At 41.8% G+C, this 21,146-nt stretch overlaps 1 protein-coding gene across 1 annotated transcript in view; it reads left to right on the top strand.

Annotated features, from left to right (window-relative positions):
• GSR (glutathione-disulfide reductase) overlaps positions 1 to 21,146 on the top strand; it is a 37,972-nt gene that overhangs the window by 3,867 nt on the left and 12,959 nt on the right. The window contains exons 2-7 of the mRNA XM_079778965.1: positions 6,321 to 6,347; positions 11,009 to 11,097; positions 13,251 to 13,320; positions 15,944 to 16,091; positions 16,427 to 16,481; positions 17,834 to 17,933. Coding sequence (XP_079635091.1) covers positions 6,321 to 6,347; positions 11,009 to 11,097; positions 13,251 to 13,320; positions 15,944 to 16,091; positions 16,427 to 16,481; positions 17,834 to 17,933 — 489 coding nt within the window. The remainder of the gene's footprint in view (positions 1 to 6,320; positions 6,348 to 11,008; positions 11,098 to 13,250; positions 13,321 to 15,943; positions 16,092 to 16,426; positions 16,482 to 17,833; positions 17,934 to 21,146) is intronic.

The raw sequence follows: 21,146 nt of genomic DNA, 5'->3' as shown, positions 1-21,146 counted from the left end.
GCCAAGATGAGATTTATTCTCCTGACCTCATCCATCCTAGGTGTTGTTGGTACAGATGGCACTAATTGTATTTCTGTTATCTCCCTGAATAGGGTGATTTAAGCCATTTATGCCCCTGGTTGGGGAGGAGAAGTGTAAACTTCTCCCCCACCCCACACACACTCTTTTAATTTAGAAACCATTCCCGCTAATCAGGAAATCAAAGGGAAAATGTTAAGCAGTTCCATATTGCACCTACATATAAATGATACTATAAGGCCCTCGCCGGTTTGGCTCAATGGATAGAGCGTCAGCCTGCGGACTGAAGGGTCCTGGGTTCGATTCCAGTTAAGGGCATATGCCCAGGTTGCAGGCTTGATCCCCAGTAGGGGGCATGCAGGAGGCAGCCGATCAATGATTCTTTCTCATCATTGATGTTTCTCTCTCTTCCTCTCTGAAATCAATAAAAATATATTTAAAGAAAGAAAGAAAAGACCATTTAAAAAAAATGATACTGTAAGTGTGCATGTTGGGGTGCTCCTGAGGTCACTGCCTTTCCTCCTTCTCAAGGTCCCAGTATGATGAGATGCTGTGATGAGTCAGTCACTTTGCCCAGAACAGGTGGGTGAGGCTTTGAGGATGGTGTGACTTCGTTCCGGAAGTCAGAAGTCCAAATGGCTCTTGCCCAGATAAAATCAAAGGCTTGTTCTTCCTGGTGGTTCTGGGGAAGAGGCCATTCCCCAGCCTTTTCCAGCTTCTAGAGGCTTCCCACATTCCTTGGTTTCTGACCTTGTTTTGCTCCTACCTCTGCTGCCATCTTCACATCATCTTCCCTAAACCATTTGCTCTTAAGGGTTCTTGGTTAGGGAAGGAAGGGTTTTGCAATTTACTTGATGCTAAACCATTGGCCGTTGAACTGTCTCTCGGTTTCCTTACTCCACTTGTCCTGGCTTACTAACCTGTCTCAGAAGCACTGTGAACTGCGGAAGGGTGTGAGTAGGAACGTGTCATAGAAGTGGTTTTGTGGTAGGCAAATAGAGTTTTCGTTAATATTGACTCCCCAACCAGGTTTTTTTTACTAAATAAAATACACTTTTTACTAAGCATTGTAGTTGTCTGTAGTTTCTAAATTTTCCATGCAGTAGTTTTGTAACAAGTTTTTTTTTTTAATGCAAGGTTTTGTTTTTAGGGGTTTGTTTCATGCTTCCTCCATAAAAACTTAGATTCCTGGAGTGATGGAGCTGGAAGGGACTTTAGAGATTCCCTGATCCAGTCTGACTAGAGTTGTTTTAAAAATGGAAGTACTCACATAAGCTTGCTGACTTAAAATGGTTTTTTTTACTTACATTTTTTAGAGTAGTCACTGTTAAAAATTCTACCACTGTCCTTTTTGTTTTGTTTTTTGTCGTATAAACATTAGCTCTGCAGACTTGGACGTCCAAGATCGAGGTGCCAGCAGAGCCCTAGCCGCTCCGTTAGGTGGGGCTTTGGCCTGCGCACCAGAGGACCACGGGTTCGATCCCAGTCAGGGCTCCTAGGGGAAGCAATCAGTTGATGTTTCTCTCTCTCTCTATCTCTCTCTCTCCCTCCCTCTCCCTATCCATAAAAACATTACAAAACAAAACAAAACAAAACAAAAAACAAGCCGTAAAGATTTAAAAAAAAAAAAAAAAGGTGTCAGCTTCCTGACTCATGGATGGCCCTCTCTCCTGTGTTCTCACATGGTGGGAGGGCCTATCACTATCATTTTTATCAAGAAAGATTTAAAAAAATAAATAAATACATTTATTTATTTATTTATTTATTTTAGAGAGAGAGAAACATCAATCTTGTTGCCTCCTGCACATCCCCCACCGGGGATCAAGCTTATAATTTCAAGGAAAGGATAGCCCTTTAAGTTGAATACTTTTTTAGCTTTATGACCCCCACCGGGGATCAAGCTTATAATTTCAAGGAAAGGATAGCCCTTTAAATTGAATACTTTTTTAGCTTTATGAAACATTACATGGGCCCTGTTGTTTTCATGTCGTTAAGGGTTGGACTCACACAGATGCTTATAGGCATTTAGTTCCGGACCCTCACTTGACGGACAAGCAAACGGAGCGTCAGTTAAAGTATTGTTGGAAACAAGCCACACAGAGTATCATCACCTGTGCAATTGGCAGCCCAGCCACTGGAAACCATGGCTTCGGTGTAATGTGTTGGCGTCATTATGAGTTGATGAACATTTTCAAGCATTGTTCTCAGTTACAGAGGAGGACCCTTCTTACTCTTACTCCTTAGGAACCAGACATCATTTACTCTGAGAACACTTGATTAAGGGTCTACCGTGTGGGTCTCCACCCCAGAGTTCCTGGTTTAGAAGGTCTGGAGGGAAGCCGCTGGGTGTGCAGGAGGCCGCTGGTCGATATTTCTCCCTCTCATTGATGTTTCTCTCTCTCTCCCTCACCCTTTCTCTCTCTCTAAAATAGTAAAAACTTTTTTTTTTTTTTTTAAGAATGAATCTGGTGAATCCTTTATAGTTATGGGAGTCAGATGATAATGAATTTGGTCCTAGAGTCATTCATTGCATAGTTTCCTAATTTCATGTTTCCAGAGTAACCAGCTTAGAATGCTTTCCAGGGTGTCTATGTGATGAGATTTTCTGGCTACTCCTCAGTCTTCCTTTGCCAGGAGGCCTTTTTTTCTTTCTGTGATATGATGGAGTAGATCCTTTCAGGAAGGAGACCTGTATTTTCTTTCTTTTTTTTTTTTTTTTTTTTTTTTTACCATAAGCTCAACTTTTAAATTTTATTTTATTTTTTGTTTTATGAATTTTTAAAATTTTTTCAATTACAATTCACATTTAATATTATTTTGTGTTAGTTTCAGGTATGCAGCATAGTTGTTAGATAGTCATATACTTTATAAAGTGTCCCATCCTCCTCCCCTCCATATATCCAGTAAGACACTTGTATTTTCTTTTTTAAAATATTTTTATTGATTTTTTACAGAGAGGAAGGGAGAGGGATAGAGAGTTAGAAACATCGATGAGAGAGAAACATCGATCAGCTGCCTTCTGCACACCCCCAACTGGGGATGTGCCCGCAACCAAGGTACATGCCCTTGACCAGAATTGAACCTGGGACCCTTCAGTCTCCAGGCCAATGCTCTGTCCACTGAGCCAAACCAGTCAGGGCGACACCTGTATTTTCAAGATGAGTGGTGTGTTGGTGTAAGGGAAGAGTTCACTGTTCTTGGATAGAATTTATTACTTTAAGCTGTTAACAAGCTCAGATATGAAATGACTGTCCCATATTGCGTTCTGTAGAGGAGGAAAAATATTTCCTCTACCTTCTAAGGTTCAGTAACTGGGACCTACAAATTAATCTGATAATAGGTGAACAGGAGAAAAGGTTTATTTCACATTGAGCATTATAGAAAAGAAGGGGGGGGAAAAACAAGGAAGTAGTTAGGCCTCTGAGCTTAATACCAATTTAACAAAGGGTAATAAGTTGTGAAGAGACTAGACAAAGGAAAGGGGGATTGGGGCTTCTGAGGGGGGTAAATTATGGGAAGACAAGTATATAGGGGAAACTAATGGAAGGTGAGGGTTCCTTTATTAATGTTTTTTAGTGCAGATTCATCTCAGTGCTATCCTTTCATCCCCACTGCTAAGGGTTGTTCTTCTGGTTCAGGAGAGGAGTGGAGGACACCACCACACAGGGAAATTTATGCCCTGATTTTAAGCAGAAAGGGGGAGGGCAAAGAGTTCCTCCTTCGTTGACTGTTTCTTGTCTTCAGCTCAAAAATAATCCTTATTCCAAAGTGGCATATTTTGGGGTGGCGTATTCTGATTCCCTTTAGTTCACACAGGGGCCAGAACTGCTGCTAAGCTTCTACTGGATACTCTAGGTCTGTGGTCGGCAAACTCATTAGTCAACAGAGCCAAACATCAACAGGACAACGATTGAAATTTCTTTTGAGAGCCAAATTTTTTAAACTTAAACTTCTTCTAACGCCACTTCTTCAAAATAGGCTCGCCCAGGCCGTGGTATTTTGTGGAAGAGCCACACTCAAGGGGCCAAAGAGCCGCATGTGGCTCGCGAGCCGCAGTTTGCCGACCACAGCACTAGGTCATCAAGACGTGGGTATTTCTAATAACATGATTTCGCTCTTACATTAGTCTTTATTTTTCTGGATCGGGCAAAAAAAAATTGTAGTAGAGTATTAGGTTTCCTACTGAAAGAAATCATCTATTTTTTCCTAGAATTCAATTACAGATAAGTAAGCTCTTGTTGCCCACTGTGATTAATTAAGTCATTTCTGATGGCAGAAAAAATACATGAGATGATATTTGAATTCCGTTTTTGGAGCCTCCAGAAAGCTAAATGTAATGCTTTTCTCCTGATCAAACGTGTGCCGTGGAGAAGTGCAAGGCGTGCCCGAAGTCAGGGTGAATTAGAGCCTCCGGGAGCTTTGTCTTTGCGGTCAGCTCTGCGGTCAGCTCTGCGCCTGCGCAGACGCGGGAAGAGGCAGCTTGAGGAAGAGCTTTGTGAGGTGCTGCTCACCCTGTGCCCCAGGGCCTGTGGGAGCGCGTCCAGGTATTGTTGCTGCGTGTACTGAGTCTGCACTAAAGAGTACCCGGGTTCACAGGGTATAGGTGTGCAGTGCTCCCCAAATAGGGTTAGGTGGGAAGAGTTGATCACCAAGACAAAAACCACTTTAAAAATATCTTGGGTTTTATTTATTTTTTAATTTTTGAAAATTTGTTTATCGATTTTAGAGAAAGGATGAGAGAGAGAGAGAGAGAGAGAGAGAGAGAGAGAGAGAGAAACATCGATTTGTTGCTCCACTTATATATGCATTCACTGGTTGATTCTCCCCACTCCCCACTCCCCATCCCCCCACGGGTTGATTCTTGTATGTGTCCTGACCAGGGATCAAATCCTGCAACCTTGGCATATTGGGACAATGCTCTAACCAGCTGTGCTACCCGGTCAGGGCTCTTTTTTTTTTTTTTTTAATTGAGCTATAATTGTCATATAGCCTTGTATTAGTTTCAGGTGTACAACATAATGATTCAATATATTGCAAAATAATCACGAGTCTAGTTAACATCCATCACCATATGCAGTTACAAAATTTTTTTTCTTGTGATGAGAACTTCACTGTCTATACTCTTAGCAACTTCCCAATATACAATACTGTGTTGTTTAGTAGGGTCACCATGCTGTACTCTACATCCCCAGGACATCCTGATCCCAGAACTGGAAACTTATACCTAACCAAGGCCTTCTTGATCGTAATGTCACTGTGAAGTGTGGCCCGCAGAGCCACTGTGCTCGAGTGGCTGGCAGGAGAGGCGGGGTTTTGAAGAAGCCTGAGAAACAGTTGTTTTTGCACAGTAGATGGTTTGTATTCATGTAGGCTGATTTGTTGGGACTTTGCATCAAGTACCCTTGCAAACAATCCTGAAAAACAAAATGGCTTTCAAGGCAGTTTTAATCAATCTTGTTCTTAACCCAGGTTAAAAAAAAAAGAAGTTATCACTTTTAGGATGTGATCAAAAGGAAGTAAACAGACATAAACAAAAGTTGGTGTGTTTGTTTACAGGACCCTTGGGAGTAATTTCCTTGGGAGTAATTTCTCTCTCGTCTAATGGGCATGAATAGCTATTTTCTTAAACAATTAGTTTTTTGTTTTTGTTTTTTACAAGAAATCTTACAAGTATTTGTGCTTTTCCTTGTGTGTTGGCTGCTAGAATTCTGAGAATCAAATTTTTTATCTGTTTCTAGTAAGTATGTAAGACTTAATAGCATAGATGAACCTTATGGCTTGATTATCATCCTTTGGTCCTGAAAAATAATGTGGATTTCCACTAGAGGTTTTCTCAAAGGAGACATTCTGGGTTGTACCCATGATGCTCCAGGGGCCCAGAAATCCTCTAGGACAGCTGCTGAGATGGTTCAGTTGCTATTATTCAGCCGGTAGATCCCCTCACTTCCGACCTATTCTCTTCTGCTTCCCTCTGGGTTCTGCGCAAGCCCAGGCTTCTGCCGTCTCCTGACCTGTACTGTCGCTGAGTGCGTGGCGCCTGCAAAATGGAATTGTTCCCCCCCGCCTCCCCTCTGCTTTTCTTGAGAAAATGCTGATGAGTAAAATTCTCTCCCTCGTGACATAAGAAAAGTAATGTTCATATGTTTTCCAGCTCTATACTAGAAAAAATGAAATAATTGTAGATTATGACTTAGAACTCAAGTAAGGCTCCTGGGCTGATGCTTGGGGTTCATTTCTTGCAGGTTTGTTTTGTATTGATTTTAATATGATTAAAATATGTCCTTTTAATTTTTTTTCCCTAGGTGAATGTCGGATGTGTACCCAAAAAGGTAGAATTTTTAAAAAATTCTTTATTGTTGAAAATATTACATATGTCTCCTTTTCCCCCATTGACCTCTCCCACCTCCCTCAGCCCCCTCCTGTCTGTGTCCATTGGTTATGCTTATATGCATGCAGACAAGTCCTTTGGTTGATCTCTTACCCCTTCTTCCCACCCTCCCCAAAAAGGTAGAATTTTTATTTCTTATTCCTTCCACACTCCTTTTACATGTTTGGTAAATCATGATCAGGATAAGGTTATTTCCAAATGTTTCAGTGAAAATCTTTCTGCAAAAAATAACTGAGAAACCAACTTAAAGTGGCTTAAACAACAGGCTAATGTTTGTTTGTTTTGTTTCTTAATATCACTTATTAAGAAAGCTGGAGGGAAAAACAAGAAGCCCGGAGACACTTTCTGCTTCATACTTAAGGAAATCTGAAAGCACCCTGGCTTCTTTCCATCTTTCCATTCTGATATCCTGGGTGTACAATCAACAGTAACCCCCCTGCCTCATGGCCACAGGATGGCTCTCGGAGTATGTCCCCACCCAGCACTGTCTCTGCAGATTGCTTTAGGTCAGTGATGGCGAACCTATGACACGCGTGTCAGCACTGACACGCGTAGCCATTTCTGATGACACGCGGCCGCATGCCGAGGATGAAACATTTGCTGCTCCTGAGGATGAAACATTTGCGAAATAACGTGTTTTCCTCAAAGTGACGCACTACCCGAGTTATGCTTAGTTTTTTGGTGAAGTTTGACACACCAAGCTCAAAAGGTTGCCCATCACTGCTTTAGGTTGTCTTGGCCAGGATTGAGCTATCCCTGCAGGGGATCCTGCGGGAGGGAGGTGCGCCTGGGCAGATAACCACAGAAATAATGAGCTCCTGGACACCAATTGCATCTTGCATGCAAAAGAAATTCATCGTGGGCCTTGCCATGTGGTGAGTTTTCACCACAGGGTGACAAAGTAAAAAAAATTCCTGTGGGGGCACAGTGGGGAGGTGACCAGGAATGGAACACAGTGTCCAGTATCAAACTTTATAAGGACCAGTGACCAACAAAACATCTATAATCATGGCGTAAAAGAAAAGCAGTACTCATCTACACAAGATGACTTTTTCTTCGGGAGATCCAGCCAGGAAATAAAAGGTTTATACCCAACTCTCAGCCCAAGTGCTGATCTGACCAAGACCAAGGGGCTGATGGTGGTGGATGGATGCCCCTCCCACACATGACTCTAGTTAACTACCTGGAATCGTGGGGTGACGGTGCAGAGGTGGGGTGTTTGCCTCAAGCCATCTGGTCTTTCACCTACCCCCGTGCATCTCTGAATTAGTTTTTTCCCAGGGAGAACAGAAGTTTTTCTCCTGGAAAGACATGTCAAGATTGCCATAGGTATTTTTGTTTCTTTCATTTTGTTGGTGGGAATTTTTGTTTTTAAGCACTGAAATCGATATCTCTTTACATTGCCCATATTAAAATCATGAATCACATGACTTTGGGTATCTTATGTCAACGCTGAGATTAATTTCTCAAGTTACTTGAGTGGCACTTCTTTTTATTTTTATTTGTTTTTAATTTTTGTTAATCCTCTCCTGAGGATATTTTTCCCACTGCTTTTCTGAAAGAGAGTGTAAAGAAGGGAGGGGGAGAGAGAGAGTGAGAGACAAACATCAATGTGAGAGAGACACATCAATTGGTTGCCTCCCACATATGCCCCAACCAGGGCCAGTGATCAGACCCGAAACCCTTCTGGAATATGGGCCAAAGCTCTAACCAGTGAGCACACCAGCCAGGGCAATGGCATTTCTTGAGTATAGTATTTGGATACCTTTATGGTAAGTAGTCTGTTGATGGAGTTACTGTGAACTTGGGTCCTAGCCCCATCTTTGCTATTCCAGAAATTCAAGTATATTGATTTACTCAGGAGTGAATTGGTTATCTGACATCACAAGAAATTGTTTTTATAAAATGATAATATTGATTTAACAGTTTAGTGTGAGTGAGATTATATCTGGGTTTAGTAATTAGGACAGGTTTAGTAATTAGGACAGGTTTTTCTCAATATGGAGACCCAAGCTGGCAAACCAAATTCCTGAGTGAAGATGTCTTAAGTTTTCCATTCTGTAGCCTCATGGATTCTCTTTACCACTGTAGTGATTGTTGGTGCTAGTAGCTGTGGTGCAGGTTACCTTGAATGAACTCATCCTTACCTGTGACAAAGGAAAAAACGACAGTTCTGATTTCCAAAGCTGACTCTTGCTTATTATTTTATTCCACATTTGAATGCAATTTTAAAACATGTTATAATCCTAAGCTTACAACATTTTGTTACTGAGATTACATTTTATTTATTATTGTTATTTAAAAAATTTTTGTTGTTGTTGATTTTTAGGGAGAGAGGAAGGGAGAAGGAGAGAAAAAGAAAAACATACATCAATGGATTGGCTGCCTCCTGCACACCCCCTACTGGGGATCCAGCCCACAACCCCGGGCATGTAACCTGATCAGGAATCCAACCTGCGATCTCTTGGTGCATGGGATGATGCCCAACCAATTGAGCCATATCGACCAGGGCTGAGATTACATTTTAAATTGGCCGCTTTTCGGTATACAAGCAAATATCCTAATCTAATCAGTGACACAGGCCTGAGTTTAATTCCAGAAGGGTTTTCAGTAATACGTTTTCTAGTTTAGGTAGGGGTTTCTTTCTGTCTTAGGAAAATTTCTTGTTTTCTGTGGGACATTTTTCCTCAAAAATATTCTTTCCTTTTTCCCTAGATTTTGGAATCTGTTCTACTTGGAATCATGCAATTATGGCTATATGGATTATGTAAATTAGTTATATGTAGTTTAAACCAATTATGGTAGTAAATCTGCTATTGATTGGTGCTACCTCATTATTTTAAAATACCGTCTGGACTGATACTGCATAGTGGACTGAATTTGTAATATTTTATTCCCGTATATTTCACTTACCCTTCTATTCTGATCACATGTACCAGATATTGACCTTATATTTTTGTAGGGGTCTACTGATTACAAAATGCTTTTGCATTCTTGAAGATCAGTGGGTACTTACCTCTTGTTCTGTAGAGCAAGCAGACTGGTACCTAGAGTAACTGCCCTTTGCACAGGGTAGAGTGAAGCAGCAGCAGAGAAGGAACTGGATGGATGGGCCTGCTGCTGCCCCGATCAGGTCTCAGCCTAAAAGCAAATGCAGTTCAGACAGAGTCACCCTCTCCAGAGGGTTAGATGCTATAGCACCATACAAACTATGAACTGGAAGTAAATAAATATGGTACCTCAGGATAATATGAGGTTTAGTGATGTTTCTTAAAAAAACATTAATTTATTTGTGGTATTGATAAATTTTTCATATGCATTGCTTAAGATAAAGACTCTAGCAGATAGCCCTGGCCAGTGTATCTCAGTTGGTTGAGTGTCACCGAAAGGTCTCTGGTTCAATTCCCGGTCAGGGCACATACCTAGGTTATGGATTCGATCCCCAGTTGGGTTGCATATGGGAGGCAACTAATTGATGTTTCTCTCTCTACTCCCCCCCTTTCCTCTCTCTCTAAAAACAAAACAAAACAATACAAACATTAAAAAAAGAATCTAGCAGATAAAATGGTTCATTCTATATTACATGAATTTCACCTCAGTAAAGGAAACAGAATCCAGTGGTCATCAATTCATTCATCATTAGGCATAAAGGGAAAAAGGTGCAAACAAGGAATCTTAAGGCTTATCAAAAGTGGAATTAAGACTTGTCTGGCCAAGAAAAATGGTAGTTGGCTGTCAGCAAGAGTTCCGGATGCCAATTTGAATTCAGTTATCACGAGGATCAGTTGGCATTTAAAAGGCTTCTACAGTTTGTAGGCTACATTCCGCAAGAGATGCATTGAACCTTTGAGTTCCAGGTATGTCTGATCACATACGCTCTTACAAGGGCATGTTTATAGTTACTGAATACATAACAGGAATTCATTCTTTTAAAGTTTTCAGTCCTCATCTTTACCTAATAGTTTCCTTCCAAATCACTGTATTGTAAAGTTATTGCAATTCCATTTTCTGGAATTAATCACAAAAGGCAGGGCTTAAAGAAATCTGAAGCTTAAAAAGAGATGGTAAGCCCGGCCAGCGTGACTCAATGATTGAGTGTCAACCTATGAACCAGGAGGTCACAGTTCAATTCACAGTCAGGGTACATGCCTGGGTTGCGGGCTTGATCCCCAGTGTGGGGTGTGCAGGAGGCAGCCAAGCAATGATTCTCTGTCACCATTGATGTTTCTATCTCACCCTCTCCCTTCCTCTCTGAAATCAGTTAAGGAAAAAAAAAGTGATATATACAAAAGAGAAAAGTATATATGCAAAAGAGAATGTAAGCAATAATAAATGTTAATGGAAGGACCCTGAGCCTTATAATATCCTGCTTCTCAGAGTTTATAAACTAGGGAATTTAACTCTAGAAGTAATTTCCCCCAATATTTCAGAATAAAATCTATCTGGTCATATTCCTGAACTTTCTCTTTTAAAATATGTAGTTTCATTTTTAATTTAAAGGCCAGTATTATTATCATCGGCTGTTACAAAATTACCTTTCATTCGCGATTTCTGTCTTCCCTCAGGACTCATGTACTACTGTTTTGGGTACTTTTTTTGCAGGTAATGTGGAACACGGCTGTGCACTCTGAATTCATGCATGATCATGTTGATTACGGATTTCAGAGCTGTAATGGTAAATTCAATTGGCGGTAAGTGTTCATTCTCAGAGGGTTCTTTTTACAAATATAAATATTTTTCTTTCAGAATTAAATGTTCCACAAACTTTTTCGGGGGGCTATATTGTGGTAAAATATATATTACTAGCTTTTGGAGGTAATGGAGATATTTATGGCTTTAATTGTGGTGAGGGTTTCACGGGTGTGTACTTATCTCTAAACTCATCAAGCTGTACACATTAAATATGTGCATATACAGACACACAACATCAAATGTCTGTTTTAGCCATTTTTAACCAATTAATTGCTACATGTCCAAAACGGAAACCATCCCCACATGCCACGATATTTTGAATTTAATGTAAACAATCGATTTGCAATGAATATTGTAAAAATAAATATATTCATCACAATTCGGGTGTTCTTGAATATTTTCGGCTGAAAATTCTCACCAAAAATGATTTTAAAGTTGGTCAGGGCTGCCACTTAGGGAAAACTTTTTTTTTTTTTTTTTATAGACGCGGGTGGCATGTGGGGAAGGTCTGCTGCTTGCGTCTACAGACGCTTATGGCATACAATGGGTTAAGTTGTCAATTCAGTAGCATTAAGCCTATTCATAGTGTTGTGCAACCATTATCACTATCCATTCCCAGAACTTTTCCACCGTCCCAAACAGAAACAGTGTTGTTCAGTGGACCCATTAAACAATACCTCATTTCCCCTCCTCCCAGCCCCTGGTGTCTCTATTCTACTTTCTTATTTGCATATCCTATGTACTTTGTACAATATTTGTCCTTTTATGCATGGCTTATTTTACTTAGCATAATGTTTTCAAAGTTCATCCTTGTGCCTGTGTCAGAATTTCAATCCTTTTAAAGGCTGAATGATATTATTTTATATTTATATACCATATTTTGTTTCTCCATTCATTTTTCAATGGGCTTTTGCATTTTCTACCTTTTGTCTATTGTGAATAATCACGCAATGAACATTGGTCTGCAAGTTTGTACCTTCAGTTATTTTGGGTTGATACCTAGAAGTGAAATTGCTGGGTCATGTGGCAATTTTGTGTTTAAATTTTTCTAAGGAGCTGCCATAAACTTTTTGAAGCCATCAAATTTTTTTTTTAATTTTAGCAAATTCATTCATTTAACAGATATTGAGTGTCAAGTGTGATTTGAAGATTATTTATTTCCTTAGATGCAGTTGACCATTTAGTTCCAATAAGCTCTTATTACCACCATGCTAGGTACTGTGCCAAAGTAGCTTTGTCTTCTGTACACAGAAAAATGTTTATCTGCCAGGGGTCTTTATCCAGCATCTAGAAGGGTTCAGGGATCTGGAGAAGGGCTGTGGCATAAATTAATCAAGAGTCCAGAGATGAAACATAATTTTGGAAGGCATTTTGGGGAGCCAGAGAAGACTTAGCTAAAGGAACCAAGTTCTCAGTCTCTCTGGACCCCTTGCTTTTTATTAACACAAATTGTCCTAAAGCAGTGATGGTGAACCTATGACACGCGTGTCAGCACTGACACGCGTAGCCATTTCTGATGACACGCAGCCGCATGCCGAGGATGAAACATTTGCTGCTCCTGAGGATGAAACATTTGCGAAATAATGTTTTTTCCTCAAAGTGACACACTACCCGAGTTATGCTCAGTTTTTTGGCGAAGTTTGACACACCAAGCTCAAAAGGTTGCCCATCACTGTCCTAAAGCAAGGTAGATATACATATCAAAGGCCAAGGTTTAGTATACAGAATCCATTGTCAGATTTGGGGAACTGCCTTCTGCTGTTCAGGTGTTTGGCCAGTAGGAGGCAATAACATGTAGATTGAAATGCCCTTAGCTGTCTGGTAGCAAGCAATCATTTATGCATCCTTTTCAGGTTTGGGGAAATGCCCTCAGCCATTCCAGATGTTTCAGCCCTGCTGACATGCTGGAATTAGCTTCCAGCAGTTATCTACATACCATGGATGCCAACTGAACATTCTCCACGGAGCAGAATAGGGGTTCTCCACATAGGGGAGAGCATATGGACACAGGGAGGGGTGGCTGTCTTTAGAGACATTGACTCATGGGGTTCGTGCTGAAGGTCTGTGATTCTCTGTTCAGGGACAGATGCCCTAGTTACTAACTGAACGAGGAGAATCCTCTTTCTCAGCACTGACTCAGGTTTCACTGCAGGGTTATAAAGGAGAAACGGGATGCCTATGTGAGCCGCCTGAACACCGTCTATCAAAATAATCTAACCAAGGTGAGTATGCTGGGCTTCGAACTTTGAGAAATTGCTATTGGTTGCTTGCGTATGCTAACAAGTCTGGCCAGACTAAAGCATAGCCATTGCCCATCTCTCTCATTGTTTCTGTTACTTCTTTTATGATTAATGAGTCTGAAGTTGACCTGTCAGAGAAAGCCTCTCACTTGGTGGGCCAGTCTCTTTTCCACAGAGAGGTGTGTCAAAGTTGGGAGACCAGGTCTCATGTGATGGCTGTATCTTGAGTAGACCTGGCTCTCCTATTTGTTCCAGAAGCCAAGCCCATAAGAGACTGAATATGCCAGTTTATTAATTAAAATCAGGAGCATTGCCCTAACCAGTTTGGCTCAGTGGATAGAGCGTCGGTCTGCGGACTGAAGGGTCCCAGGTTCGATTCCAGGCAAGGACATGTACATTGGTTGCGGGCACATCCCCGGTGGGGGTGTGTGCAGGAGGCAGCTGGTCGATGTTTCTCTCTCATCGATATTTCTGGCTCTCTGTCCCTCTCCCTTCCTCTCTGTAAAAAAATCAATAAAATATATTTTTAAAAAAATCAATAAAATATGTTTTTTAAAAAAGTTTAAAAAAAAATCAGGAGCATTATCTGGATGGAAACCTGCCATTGTTATTTGCTCAGAGCATCCTCATCCTTGGTGGCTAAATCTACTCAGTAATCCAAGTTATGGTTCAGAAGGTTGTTTTTCTGTGAATGAAATCTCATCAAGAAAATTGGGCAAAGATGGGTTTGCCTTTAGCAAATACCTGTTGTCCTTGACTATCCTGAGGCTTTTTCCGTCTTAGTGCTTAGGTATCATATCTCTCCCACTGGGACTATGCCAGGGACATTGACAAATTTTGTATCATCGACTCTTTCTTGACAGCATATATCTCATCACCCTTCATTTGCCTTTTTGCTCTCACTTTGCAGTTTCTAAGATTTGAATGTAACTGAGGTTATATTTAGATCAAAAGATTATTTTTTTTAAATATGTTTTTTTAATTGGTTTTTAGAGCGAGAGGAAGGGAGAAGGATAGAGAGATAGAAACATCAAAGAGAGGAACATCATTAATCGGCTGCCTCCTGCATGCCCCCTGTTGATGGATCGAGCCCACAACAAGGGCATGTGCCCTGACCAGCAACCTCTTGATTCTTGGGTCAACGCTCAACTGCTGAGCCACACGGGCCAGGCTAGATCAGAAGATTCTTGATGATATTCGGACCACTGTAATCTCATTAGCAGATTGTTGATAAGCCAATTTTTAGTTTGAGTTACTTCTACAGATGGCTAACCTCAGACATTTTTATATTGAGTCTTACCATTCATTGGGTTTCTTTTTGGATGTTGATGTTTTCTGACCTTAATCCCCAATTCAAGGGGGAAATATTTGGGGCCTTCAGTCCCCTAGGCACTGATGACAAGACATTTGAAGTCTATTAGACACGAGTATAGAGATAACAGTTGCTATACTAAAACACCCACATCAGATTTTATTAAAAAGTGGAGCTAGCTAATGTGCAAAAATGATAGGAAAATCACTCAAGAAACAGCATTTTTTTAACACTCACAAATCTTTGAGTGCCGTATAACTTACCTTGACGTTATGGGGAAAGAATTGTGAATATGAAAGGAAACTTTCTGTCAAATATCCTAGGAAATGAAATTAGAAATTTCATCAGTTCTTCCTCCAAACTATTGTCTATATTAGTGCCACTTGATGCATACCCCTTGTTGGCTAGTCCCCCCTAAGAAATCATTACCTCCTGTAGGAAGGATTTTGTGGAGGCTTGTGGCTTTTGGCATTCGTCTTGATTCATCCTGATTAAGCAGGGCACGTGCAGAGCAGGCCTGGAGGGGTGATTGCAAAAGAGGCAATAACTTAATTCAGAACCAAGCATGTTCTAAAATGTTCCGACATTCTGTTTTGTGATCCTGTTTGCATGGATGCCATTATCCTTGTAAGGTGCCCACATTTGCATGCCAATACATGCATCATAGCTGGCAGAAGCTTGCTGGCAATCTCCAATCCTCAAATGGAGGCTCCCCAAACGGAGGCCCTGGCCCAGTAAGAGCAAGTGGGAGTTTGAGTTCTCAGCATCTCTAGCCGGGACCTTCATTGCCATGTCAATTGGTGGTCTTCTTCCCATTTGGTTTAAGAAACCCTGAAGCATCGCCTTTTCCTGCCTTGGCCTGAGTATTTCTTTTTTGCCTCTGCTCCCTTTGCCTTTATCCTTTTTTCTTTCTCAGCCCTCTGTTCCTCCTCCAGACAACATTATCCTTCATGGTGTTTCCATTGCAAGTGAGACTTTCCCCCTCAAGTCTTGGGGACAAACATATCTTTTTCCTTGTGGGGGTTACTTGCATATTCTTTTTGGTCTCTGGGTTTTGGCCCAAAATAGCACCTTTATTTCTTCTTACTTGTACATTTCCAGCATCGAATGGCAATCCCTCTACCTAAGAATCAGTTAACAGAAGTTCTGAGGAAACTGGAACATTGAGAGTTGTCTTGGCCTCAGCAAACCCAGATTCAAAATCCTCAGTAGAGAGAGGGAAAGCTCTGATAAGTGCAGCAGATGCTTTTGTTTTAGCTTACGAACATTTTCATGTCACGGTTCCTTCTCCAGGCCAATATAGAAGTCATCTCTGGCTACGCCGCGTTCACAGGGGACCCCAGGCCCACCGTAGAGGTCAATGGGGAAAAGTACACTGCTCCTCACATCCTGATTGCAACAGGCGGCGTGCCCTCGCATCCACAGGAGAGCCAGATCCCGGGTGAGTCTTCCAGAGGCTAATGCTTGTGAATAAACAGCCAGGGGGAGTTTATTGGAGGGTGGGAGAGTGAAGCAGAGCCAGCAGCATCTACTCTTAAGAGCTGAGCAAATGTTTGTTTCACAGAGAAATTTGATAGTTATTTGGTCATCACTGCTCTTATTTCTAGAGGGGAAAAAATGTCTACCAGGGGAAGACTTGGTTGGCAGCTTCCCAAGTGAGGACTTGTCAAAACAGAGAGCATGATGGCTAAGAAAGTCTCGGTTCTTGTGTAAGATGTTGTGATTATTTTCCCAGAGAAAGCTCAGTCTATGTGATCCATATTGCACTTTTCCTAGGTGCCAGCCTAGGAATCACCAGTGATGGATTTTTTCAGCTGGAAGAATTGCCTGGGTAAGCTGGTGTCCTTCCTGACCTCGGTGTTCATGTCTCCTCTGACATTCTCCCCCTCCACCCCCGGCCTGAAACGCAGGCTTTCCTGGTTCTGTTCTCCTATCTTCTCTTTTTATGACATTGGGTATCTCATTCACTCGTACCCCTCTTTAAGTAACTCAGGTCTTTCATGCCTTTGGTCAGAGTCCATTGCAGAATTTTTAGAACCAGAGTCAAACACAGGATGGTTCTGAAGAATAGTAAAGCCCTAACACTATCTTCTGTCTTTAGCTTGATACAGCATCAACCGATGAGGTGTCTCACATACCTGCTTCTGGTGTTCAGAGCAGCTACTGCACAAATGAAGGCTCTGTCAGTCTCACGAAAATAGATTTACCGACATCGTGCTCTCTATGTGTTTGTCCAGATAACCTCAGAAAATGTCTGTCGTGGGTTTAGATACACAGAGAGGAAAAATATAATGAGGAAGGTATTTCCTCTCATTTTCAGAAGCCCCCAATGGCAGACTTTCTAAGTTGGAGGGATCCTCCCTTCACTCATGAAAAGAGGCAACCCTCAGGCACCGGAGCAGGGACCCTTTAGCGTAGGGACTTTATCTCCTTCCGGGTAACACTCACTCCGGAGTCAGCAGCTCAACTCTGCTGCTCCCAGAGCGGGTGCTGCCAATCCAGTTGGAGGTCTTAACCCTGTGTTTTTACAAAGGCCTTCACGGGAGGGCGGCCAACAAGTCATGCCCACACCTTTACCTTCATTCACCTGGAGCCACAGTTAATGTGGGACGGGAGGGTTTCCTTTGCAGTTCCAGGCTGCAGTGAAATTGTCTCGTTGAGATACGCAGACCAGGCAATCTTTTGACTTTGAGACAAGCCAACAGCCTTTTCAGACTTGCTGTCTGTGGAGCCTGGAAACGTGTTACAAAACAACCTTTTTTCCCTTCGTGATCCACCCTGTACTGTTTGGTTTGAGGGCTGAATGATGTGACACGTATGGTCATGACTCATCTTGTTTATTGGATGATATAATTCAACCTAGACTCGCTCTCAGAGACATTTTATTATATAAATGTGCATTAAACATTTTACTTTATTTTTTGTTTTGCATTAAACATTTTAAAAATCATTTCTTAAACTTGTATTGCTAGCAATAAATGAATTTAGATGAATTCAAATTGTACCAATGTCAATTTCTTAGTTTTGACAACTGTACCATGGTTACGTAAGATGTCAATTTTGAGAAAAACTGGGCAGAAGTGTACAGGCCATCTCTGTACTAGCTTTTCAACTTTTCTGTAAATCTAAAATTACTCAAAAATAAGTTTATTTTAAAATCTCGACCCTGTGCTTTCACTTCAGCCGCAGCATCATTGTCGGTGCAGGATACATCGCCGTGGAGATAGCGGGGATCCTCTCTGCCCTGGGTTCCAAGACATCACTCATGATACGACACGATAAGGTAAATTCCATCCTTTTACCTTCTCCTTGATGTTCATCTTTTAAAAAACCTACAGTGAGAATTTTCTCTTATGTTGTCATTAAAAACTAGGGTGCAAAGCCTGGGGAGGTTGGCTGCTTTGTTCCATGTGGGGCTGCATAGAAGCCATTTGAATTAGGCCTTATGTCCTTCCCAGCTACCAGCTGCTGATTGATAATAATGATTTCGATTTTATCAAACTGGCTGGTATTTTTATCATGAAGTACTAGATAGTATCAGATGCCTTCAGAAGGAAACACACAGGATCAGTTTAATTTCTTATTCTGGAAACCAATTTTATACGATCAGGTACTATTGGATTTTTAATAGTCAACTAAGTTCTTTGCATTAAAAGAAAAAATGTCAAAAATATTTACACGCAGATATTCATGGAAGCATTATTTGCAATAGCCATGAGGTGGAAGCAACCCAAGTGTCCATTGGTGGATGAATGTTTATCAATTCATCCACCAATGAATGTTTATGGAATATTATTCAGCCTTAAAAAGGAATGGGATTCTGACACGTTACAATGTGGAAGAGCCTTGGGGACATGCTAAATGAAATAAACCAAACACAAAAAGACAAATACTATATTATTTCACTTCCATGAGGGTATCTAGAGTAATCAGACTCACAGAAACAGAAAGTAGAATGGGGATGGTTGCCATAGCTACAGGGAGGAGGAAATGGGGAGTATTGTTTAATAGCTACAGAGTTTCAGTTTTTCAAGAGAAAAAAAGCTCTGGAGATCAGCACAGCAATCCTATCTACTAAAAGAGTAATATGCAAATTGACCATCGCTCCAACACACAAGATGGCTGCCCCCATGTGGTAAAAAATGGCTGCCCCCATGTCGACACAAGATGGCCACCACAAGATGGCCAGCAGGGGAGGGTAGTTGGGAGGGACCAGGTCTGCAAGGGAGGGCAGTTGTGGGCGATCAGGACAGCAGGGGAGGGCAGTTGGGGGCGACCGGGCCTGCAGGGAAGGGCAGTTGGGGGGGACCCAGGCCTGCAGGGGAGGGCAGTTGGGACCAGGCCTTCAGGGGAGGGCAGTTAGGGGTGACCAGGCCTGCAGGGGAGGACAGTTAGGGGCAATCAGGCTGGCAGGGAGCAGTTAGGCATCAATCAGGCTGGCAGGGGAGTGGTTAGGGAGTGATCAGGCTGGCAGGCAGAAGTGGTTAGGGGCAATCAGGAAGGCAAGCAGGCAAGCAGTTGGGAGCCAGCAGTCCTGGATTGTGAGAGGGATGTCCGACTGCCCGCTTAGGCCCGATCCAGGTAGTCGGACAGTCGACTAAATGGGAAGTTGGACATCCCTTGAGGGGTCCCAGATTGGAGAGGGTGCAGGCTGGGCTGAGGGACACCCTCCCCACCGTGCACGAATTTCGTGCACCGGGCCTGTAGTAGGAATATACTTAACACTCTGGAATTGTGTGCTTACAAATGGTTATGTTGGTAAATTTAATGTTATGCATTTTTTTACCACACACGACAAATAATAATAAAGGAAGCTCATAGATCATTTCCTTGAACCTCATTTTAAGGCTAACAGAGGTTTTGTGAGCACTAATTAATATCAAAACTGACAGTCAACTAAGGTCTCAGAAGCCCAGGCCAGTATTTTTTCTGCTAAAACGCTGCCTCCTGTTTGTCTCTGATGATAAAGGGCTGCTTTGTCTGTTTTTTTGATTACTTGTGACTTAGCACCATTGGGTTGTGGCGCAGTATTGGAGTTTCCAGAGGCATGGTGTGGGGCAGTCATAGGAGGGTTGGCCCAAGAATCTGGCTGCCCCTAACAAGTGTGTGACTTGGGCAAGTCATTTATTGCCTTTGGAATGGGATTTACCAGATTCTTGACCACTTAAATGCTATGATTCAAATTCTTGGTTATTTGAGCAAATGGAGGGAGGTGAGGGAAACTGACCATGCTGGTCAATGTGTCCTCAGAGGAACTTCCTCTGTGGCTTTGATACTTGGCATACAATTAATCCCCGGGAGATTGACGTCCTGAATGTTTTTCATAGGTCATGTTATATTTTGCATTGCTGGAATATAGCCAGCAAGTTGGAAGGATGGAGGAAGACAGAGGGATGGCTAGCCTGAATTTAACATGTAAATAAGCAAGTGAACTGCAGCAGTCTATCCGTAGGGGGGTTCATTTCCTGCATTTGGGAAAGTGGCTTGTTTGCCGAGAGCCACGTCTACTCGGGCTTCCTGCCCTCTCCCATCTCCAGTGCCTCAGGCTCTTTCTCCCTTTCCTCCCTGTCCCAGCGTAACTCTATGCTAGAAGTAGCCTCTAATAACTCATGACCCCCCACCTTTACCCTGCCTAGGGTATGGTGCTTATGTGTTATCACAAAGACGTGTCTAGGGAAAGAAAGAGGATCCTATGAGAAAAGAAAGTTGCTAGACAGTAACAACTATTATTTAAAAGAACAGCCTCCCTCAGGCAGTAATGGAAGCCCTCATAAGAACATTGAAATGCAACTGGAAATAATATTGAGAATTTTGAAAAAAGAGCAAAAATCCTGGTAGCAAAAATGTAGATTAATTTTTTTTATTGTTTAAAGTATTACATATAGTAGTACATATGTCTCCTTTTTTTTCCCCATTGACTTTACCCCAGCCTCCCCTACCCCTTGTCTCATGCCCTCATCCCACCCCCCTAGTGTCTTGTGTCCATTGGTTGTGCTTATATGCATGCATACAAGTCCTTCAGTTGATCTCTTTCCCCCCTCCCCAACACTCCCCAGCCTTCCCGCTGTAATTTGACAGTCTGTTCAGTGCTTTACTGCCTCTGTATCTATCTTTTTGTTCATCAGGTTATAATGTTCTTTATTTTCCATAAATGAGTGAGATCATGTGGTATTTTTCTTTCATTGCCTGGCTTATTTCACTTAACATAATGCTCTCCAGGTCCATCCATGCTGCTGCAAATGGTAAAAGTTCCTTCTTTTTTATAGCAGCGTAGTATTCCATTGTGTAGATGTACCATAGTTTTATAATCCACTCATCTGCTGATGGGCATTTAGGCTGTTTCCAAATCTTAGCTATGGTGAATTGTGCTGCTATGAACATAGGGGTGCATATATCCTTTCTGATTGGAGTTTCTAGTTTCTTGGGATATATTCCTAGAAGTGGGATCACTGGGTCAAATGGGAGTTCCATTTTTAGTTTTTTGAGGAAACTCCAA

The sequence above is a fragment of the Cnephaeus nilssonii genome (genome assembly GCF_951640355.1).
Source record: "Cnephaeus nilssonii genome assembly, chromosome: 8".
NCBI classification, from domain to species: Eukaryota; Metazoa; Chordata; class Mammalia; order Chiroptera; family Vespertilionidae; genus Cnephaeus; species Cnephaeus nilssonii.
The sequence above is the reverse complement of the archived record's forward strand: the minus strand, read 5'-3'. Positions and strand labels throughout refer to the sequence as shown.